General features: G+C 39.3%; 1 protein-coding gene across 7 annotated transcripts in view; it reads right to left on the reverse strand.

Annotated features, from left to right (window-relative positions):
* Window positions 1-4,085, reverse strand: part of FOXP2 (forkhead box P2) — a gene marked incomplete at its 5' end in the record, with an annotated part of 200,633 nt that extends 196,548 nt beyond the window's left edge. For all 7 annotated transcript variants that reach the window (XM_082004574.1, XM_082004573.1, XM_082004572.1 and 4 more), the window contains one exon: window positions 3,918-4,085. In XM_082004574.1, the coding sequence (XP_081860700.1) occupies window positions 3,918-4,085 (168 nt within the window). The remainder of the gene's footprint in view (window positions 1-3,917) is intronic.
* Window positions 4,086-8,651: the final 4,566 nt, after the last annotated feature.

Genomic DNA, 8,651 nt, shown 5'->3' on the forward strand with positions numbered 1-8,651 from the left:
AATACAAACTGCTTGTACATTGTGAGAAAATTAAGTTGCTCTTTCGAGGAGTCAAAATGCAAGTTTCTAGTGGGTTAGTAAATAGAACTACTGTCTAACGTACAGAAAGTGTTTTGTTAACACCTAATTTCAGACTCCACATAATAAAAAAAATCCTGTTATTTCCCTCCTCCTTTTTAAATAAACACATGGACAAAACATGTAAGAAAGCAAAACTTCTGTTTTTACATCAACAGGATAACCTGAATGTTAGGTTCCTTTTTCTGCTTTTGTAAATATTATCTATATTTTGTATCCATGAAAGGCTAGTGGTAAGTGATATGCTAAAAAAATAAAACTGCTTTGGAAAAATAATTTTAAACATAGTCAACTGAAACAGCTTCTTACCAATAAATTCCCATAAAACATTTAAAAAGATTATCTTGGTAGAACTGACTTAATGAATACTCAAAATGCAAGCTCAAATCTACCCTGTAAAGCAATCATGGTTTTTTAGCAACTATTTTGACCTTAGTGACACAAACAATTAATTCTACAAACTTAATATCAAAATAAAATTCTACATCTAATGCAGAATAATCTGTCAATGTATTTAATCAAGGATATGCTTTTTCTATGTATTATACATTCTAGTATCAAACTCTGATTTTAACAGACAAGAAAAAAAATGAAAGTGAAAACCTCAGAAGTGTACGAATGTACATATATGAGAAAGAACGTCTCGTCGTAAGCCAAAAAAAGCAGAAGAAACAAGTCTGAGCAGATTACCATTTGCATCATATTTTAATAATAAAAATCTACATTCACTTTAGCAATATTTATAAATTGATAAATATCGACAGTAAGATAAAAAGTGCTTACGTTCTAGTCATAGATCTTCAAAGCCGACCTGATGACTTGTGACAGCACCCAATCCATTTATCACCAAGTATATATTACAATATATTATAGAATACTGTCATTCTCTCTTGATACATGGATGAGGAATAGCTCCCTGATTTAAGTCAAACTTCTAATTTCTATATAAAGATCACAACAACATACTTCATCAAGCCAGTAACAAGACTGTCCAAAGTCCATACTATTGCTTATAAGAACCTAATCAAGTATATTATTTTAGCTTGTTTACGTTCTATGAATACACCAATTTGTGATCACAATGTTTGAATAAGACAGAAATTGTGTGTAACTTAAAATTTTTAACTTAGCCCAGTTGCTTTTTGTACATAGTCTAAAATTTCTCATGTTTGACTTTCCCCAGTACATATTCATGCCACAGTGAAAACTTATTTTGTGATTTTACTCAGCTGATACAGCTATTCTTAAGCATCAGCATCACTTTAATGCATCTGCCCAGCTGAAGGAAATGTATTAAAACCAGCAATCATTTACTTGCTTCCTTTAGAAAAATCTGTAACAAACTCGATTTGTTTACTTGAAGCCCACCCCCCCCACCCCCCCCCCCCCAGCAAATGACTTAGAGAAGCCAGAACCGGAATGTTAAACTATGACATCAGTACATTATATCTTACACATATTTAAACAATAGAAAATCTTAAGAATAATAACTGCAGGTACAGTGGGGTTTGTTCTGTTTTTCTACTTGTCAAAGTTTGTTAGGCAAGTCACATATTAGAAATAACATTTTAGAGAGTTACTACAGTGACAATAATAAAACCAGCCATCATTTACCTCTTCAATCATATTTCAAAAGGTATCAGGTCAAAAACAGAAAAAAAAGAAATAGAAAAAAGAGGAAGGAAAGCAAAAGTAGCATGAAGCTATGCCCATTATCTACAGGACATCCTACTGCATGTTTACTAGTGTTTATGTTTCACATCAACATATTTTATAGCAGGATTTATATGCCTAACTCAAGTTGTATTTAAATCCTATGGTGCAGACCTTACCATAAAATGCCTCTTGAGTCCTATTAACTGTACCCATGGTTTTACTTTGCCTGTCTGCTTATTTAAGATCTAATCACAGTTTTGAAGAAAAGATTGTCACTTCTAAGCCTGTCCCCTCAGAACCTGTCTGTTATTAGTACTCAACTGGATATTTTCATCTTCGGTTGTTATTCTCTGTGGTCTTTGCAAATGTTATCTACTGGAATCTGTGACTGTATGGACAAATTGGCTACAAATGCTTAGGACTGCTGCTTTGAGAAACATGTAAGTGGCACATTATTCTGTTGGCATTTTTTGCATTTTAAAGCGTTCCACTTAAATTTAGTTTTCTAAACATTTTCATCAATTAAATACACTCTCCCTCAATAAAGATCTTAAAATGCTGTTATAATCTGAACACCTGAATAAAGGTGATGGCATGCTTTTCAATGAAAGCAGAATTAAATTTATGTATACATATGTGTGTATATATAATTTTATATGAAAATTGTATACATACACAGTGTGCATACATAGATAACAGTGGGTGTATGTATATATATGTGTATATATACATATATATAGGTAGAAGCCTGCTAGGAACTTAACGAAGACACTGAAACCTGTATTTCCTCAGATTGTAATACTGTAAGTGCTCAATTGTTAAAACAGAATACACTTGAATTTGAAGCAAGGCACAGATTTAAGCCTTAACAACTTCTCATATTTCAATGTACAACTACTGTTTAATTCTCCCACATTTTCTGTCACCATTTAAATGTTTAACTATAAATGTAGCTAGTGTACACTGCTTAATTCAGCACTAAGAATGATTCAATTTTAAGAGCTATTATGACCTGTTATTTCAGAGGCCCATACACATGCAATTTATCTATCATGTTAAAACATGTGTCTATAAAACAGGATCTTTATAATATTTTATCTTAGGGGAGACAACTTTCCTTCCATTGATGCAATACCTGATGTTGTAATGAAAAACCTCGGTATTTACAAGTGAAGGGTTTGAACTCCGAAGGTGCTGAGTGGCCTCAGCAGATGAGAGGACCAGACACTGCAGACTTTCAGGAGTTCAGAGCAGGTACTAGCACTCTGCAGGATCAGACCCCAATTGTTTACCAAACAAACTGTTTGGGCTTCACTGCATTAGTGCAATCTGCATCCCCTGATGGGAAAGCAACTGGCAGACAAAGTGGAAGGAATTTTGTTTGTGCAGGTTTTAATAAAAGGAAAAGAAAGCTTACAGTGACAAAAATTAATTGATAGCACCTCATAATTAGACGGCATCAGCAGTCAGACAATGGTTTAGTTCTACAGTTTCAAACACAAAAGCAGTTCTCCATTAAGTCATTGAGAAAACAGACAAACTTAAAAAAATGTTTTAAAAGTGAGAATGGAAACATACCTACAGAAAAGCTTCTTCTCTCTTTTCCCATATTTTCAAAATCACACATCCAAATTACACACACGCACAGACAGACAGGCACATGCTCCTTTTTATTTCAGTGGTTCTGAACTAGAGCAGCGTTTTTTATTTACACCCACGAGAGCAAAGCATCTTTATTGTGAGAAGTCACTCTGGTCCCTTCGCCCCAGCTCCGACTTTGGAACAATTCATCGCAAGCCAAGCGAAGTCTCAAGTAATGTGGCCCTCTGGTGGAAAGCCTTGCATCACGTCCTACGCGACCGAACCGCACAGTAAACTAACAGATGCTGCAAACAAGCACTGCCAGGCTTCGGCACAACTTTTATAAATACGCCGCGGGATTTTAATCACCAGGTGAGCGCGGCGGTGTGCAGCGGCATCAGCAAGACGCTGCTGCCGCTGCAGAACCGGGATCCCAGCGTTTCGGCGTTAACGTGCACAAAACACAACAACAAACAACGCCGCACGCTCTTCGCTTGCACGACACTTCGCATGCAGCACGCAGAGAGGGTCTGCGGAAGGGTGCCCGTCCGAAAACAGCCCTTTATTTGTTTAAAAACAAACAGGAAGCAAAACAAACTTACCTGCTGTTGTTGCAGATGCAGCAGTTCTACTGTGCTTACTTCAGTGCTCGTGTCACCACTTGATCTTCCATCTCTGCTGCCAGCATCTAATTGGCTGCTTAGAGTGCTCATTCCATTTTGATTCATTGAACTGTTGCTTATTGTCTCTGTCGCAGATTCCTGCATCATGACTTAATACCTAAAAGTGATTAAGAAGTATCAATTAACACACGCGTTACACCTTCACACTTCCATTATCAAGATGTCCCTCTCTGCCAATTACACCGACAGCATCTTTAGAAGAAGAAAAAAGCCTTGCAGAGCTGTTTACCAAGAAATGCGATGCAAACTCTGCTTTCATACAGCCACTAATCACCGGAATTATGGTTTCTATAAGCAATCTCTGTGTGCTTACATTTCACGGCCAAAATAACACACCATGCACGCAGCATGGTCAATAGCATTTATGAACGACTACGTTTTAAAGTCTACCTATAAAACCAGTTTAAATGAAGGCACGATTTCACACACTGCTCTATATTTCCTATTATCTAGCTTTGACAACCATGGATGACTATACAGCCTTATTTAAAATATTCACTATCTTGATTCTGTCAGAATTTTACAGCATATCTTATGCAAGGCTGTTGTTTAATGATGCACAGCTAATCATACAAAATTAAAATTTTGTAAGGGTGTTACAAATCATATGGTATCAACCAATGATAAATAGTATAATGGGCTTCTCCTTTTTTGTGACTAAATAAAATTTTGCCTCGGAGGCATTTTAAGAAAAAGCTCCTGCTGCAAACACGTCAGATATTGCCTATTTTTTTAATCAAACGGCTGATATTCATTTATTTTTCTGACATTTAAAACATTTAATACTGTCCTTCCTGGGAAGTAATTAAGCTTATGCATGAGCAGCAATCAAACTGTTCACTTGAAGATGACTTAAAACTCAATTTTAACATAGGCAAATAAATGAAAGATATAAAATTAATTTTCCAGGCATGTATTAGATATGAAAGCTGGAAATAAAATCTATCAAGAATATCACTAATGATTGTGCTAAAAACAGCATAAATTATGCATATTACCTTCTCTACAGTAATAAATGTTTTATCATTTTCACTGCATAAATATACTGTACTTTCAGGATAGCAAAGAGATGTCCTGCCAAGATCAGTTGAAATCTTTGCAGTAAATAAAGAACCAACGTGCCCTTACAAACCAGAATTTCAAGGCGCATTTTGTATCTGTAATATGGAAAGGTCAACCTCTTTTCTCAGAGCCACCAAAGTCCTCTCCTGCCCTCGCAGGGTCAGAATGGACCTCACTTTCCTTCAGCCTCACTCCCCATGTACTGAAAGAGTCCCCACAACAACCTGGCTGAGCTGTGACTTTAAAAGACACCTCTGAAGGGAGAGGGATGTGTAAGCAAACTCGTGAAAAGAAACAAAGCTTGCTGCTTAGCCTAATTATTGAACTTAGTTATTTGCTCACTTCCAAAGTATGAGCAATAGCCTTTCTTTGGGCGGGGGGGTGCGGAAAGGACAGGAAAAGGATCATTACAACTTCCAACTACATGCATGGGATCTTAATCAAAATGCTGTATGAATTAACACAAACAAGCACCCACAAGATAAAAGTAAAAGTATATATTGTGTGAAGAAAGTTAAAATAGTAAAAGATGAGTTATTTAAAGATGGTCTGGTCAAAAATAAACAGGATGCAAAAAACCCAAACACGAACACAGTTAACATAAAGGAGGGCAGCTATTATAGCCCAGTAAACAAAAGCAGCACCAGATGTGTTTACGAACAAACAGGCCTTCTTAAATACTCTTAAGAACATCATCGAAGAAAAATAATAGAAGTGGAAAATGTGATACACACAGTGATGAATTTTACAAGGCAAAAACAAAGCTAATACTCTTTTCTGAGATTAGGCAGCTAATAAGTATTCAAATTAGGCATAAATTTTACATGTACAATGTTTAAAATATTCAGAGAAAAGGGTCTGATTGCCCTTAGTAGTTATATGAAAATTCTAATGCGGGTATGCCACAACTGTGGGAGCAGGCAGTCTTTTCCCATTTTTACAATATTTACTTTCAATAAAAGGACACGTATATCAGAGTGGAAATCTATTTAAAACACTTCATCAACTGTATCGTTACAAGGATTTGGAAATTCGGGAAATTCAAACATTAATCCTCTTTTAGTCAAACAAAGATTTAACCAACAGACAGGTTCATCTTTTACAAATTCGAACATTAGACAATAACAGTGGTACATTTAGCCAAGCGCATTAAAAGGGCAAAGGGGTGTAAATGTTAGATAATCAAAACATTAGAAAACACTAAGAAATTTAATAAATAAATACATCAGCCCCCTGTTTTTATGTCTCTCTGACTTTTTCATTACAATTAGCAGAGAAGGGTTAAACATCTTCCAGTTCATATTAACCGAAGGGTTTTACGTCTTGTGGATTTTGTATCGTTGCAAAGCCCCAGAGCGTAGTTCGGGCTCTGCATTTTAAGTTAAAGTGTCTGTGAGCCAGCAGAATCGGCTTTAACACAACATGACCAGTAACACTACTCTGGCAATAGAAAACAACAAAATCTGACCCAACAGCTGTGTACAGACAGAATGGAACTACAGAGTATCAATACTAGAAAGGGTAATATATTTGGAAGTGAAGTGGGAGAAATACTGAAGTGTTTAGATTAAGAAGAAGAAGCCCCTAGAATTTTACGTTAAAAAAAAATGTTTTTTCTAGTTGTAAAAGGGTATTTTTAAAAACAATACAGAAACTTTGGCTTGAGTAAAGCTCTGTGTTGGTTGTCCACAGCCCCCTTCTCACTGCCGGCAACTAAAAATAGGGCTGCTGAAAAATGCAAGAGCACACAATCTTTTTCTTTTCCTTTCTTTTCTCTTGCATACACACACAGACACATGTATACGTGTATATCTATATACATGTGTGTGTACGTACCATCAACTCTAAACCCTCACAAATTAAAGCACTGAAAACATCTAAATGAGGATCATTTCTGGTATCTATGTATCAGTAATTTCAGTTATTGGTGGCAGAATAATTTGAGCCGGCAACATCTTACTGAAGCAAACTAGCGTACTTTTTTTCTTGCTTCTACAACAGTAGTGCGGGTTGTTAGCATAATAATCGTAAATAAATACAAAGGAAATACAAAGACTGCCAGATACTAAGGCTGAAAGTTTAGTATTTCAAATAGGACAAGAAAAAGTATACAGGTCCCCGTTTACAGACATTTATACGCATTCACACTTCCTAATCCTTCTCTTTTTCTCTTGCTGTCACACTCGCTGTCAGTCATGAGCGTGCCTCCACAGGCACGCACGCACACACGCACCCACATTCACAGACACACACGTTCACCAGCACCTACTTCTGCTCTGATTCCCAAACTCTTGTTGCCAAAGGTGAAATATAAGCTCTCCTACCAGTTATTCTGAACAAAGGCATAGGGAAAATACTTGCTGCTTTCTGCAAGAGAGAATGAAATTGTAGATTATTTTAGCGTGTGACTGCGCTGCAGGTTGAATGCCCAATTCTGCCAGGGTAACCAAGCAATCACCCGTACCAAAAAAGAAACACTGGTCCTGCGAAGTTAGAAGGTGCAGTTTTACTTTTCTCCCCTGCAGTGAATTGTACGTTGCCCGTGCGCGCACGCGGCCGGCGAGTCACTGTACAGATACTTATTCTCTACACCACTTCCCTTTTGAAACATTAAACTGACACTGGAACTGACTGCACAAGATTGCATTTTCTCTTCCTAAACAACTTGAATTGAAAGGTTACTTAGTGTAACAATATTTACTTGCAGAATTGTGTTGTTACCAAGGGTATAATGGATGGTGGCTATGCAGGTTTACGCAAGAATGAGTGAAGCATGAGGCATTAGCCATGTGTTTGACATGTTTCAAATTGCTATAATCCAGCATTAAACACACCCAGCAATTCATGCCATTTCTTGCAGCCATAATCTTGAATAAAGCGTGCACAACCACTTATTATATAAATTAGTATATGACTCCCTGTTAGAGTCACAACAGTGCTTTTGTGTTTATTTTGCATCAAGATGTGGTCTTTTATTTGTACAAATAGCAGGATAGAGAGCTGTAGCACAATTAGACCTCCTTACTTTATGACAGGGCGTACCGAACGCCAGGCTCGCGGGGTTTGTTTTGCCCCGCCAGGGCCAGGTTCCGCGGCCGCCCAGGACCCCGGCGCCGAGGGCCGCCGCCGCCGGCCGCCCTTCCCCAGGCCGCGCTTCCCTTCCCCAGGCCGCCGCCGCCGGGCTGGGAGGCGGCAGGGGGTGCGCGGCAGCGGAGCTGCCGCCAGGGGGCGCCGCGGAGCCGGCGGCCCGCCCCGCCCCGCCCCGGGGCATGCTGGCCGTGCCGTGCCCCGCCCGCCCGCGGGGCGCTCCGGCGGCTGGGCTGGGCCGGGCCGCGCGCTGCCTCGAGGCCCTCGATGGCGCTTTTCCAGGTGCTGAGGCAAACGAGCAGCTGATCTCCGCCGCCCGCCGGTCGGCCCCGTCCCCATCTCGAGTGACGCCGTCTTCGCGCCCTGGCGGAGCGGAGAGCGCACCGCGTGCCCCACCTCAGCACTGGAGAGGTGGAGGTCGGCAGCCGCCATCACAGACCACCTCCAGAAACCAGGTTCGGGGGTGAGCCCCCCGAGCCCTGGCAACACCCCTGGACTCACAGC

The sequence above is a fragment of the Phaethon aethereus genome, assembly GCF_964289735.1.
Source record: "Phaethon aethereus genome assembly, chromosome: 1".
NCBI classification, from domain to species: Eukaryota; Metazoa; Chordata; class Aves; order Phaethontiformes; family Phaethontidae; genus Phaethon; species Phaethon aethereus.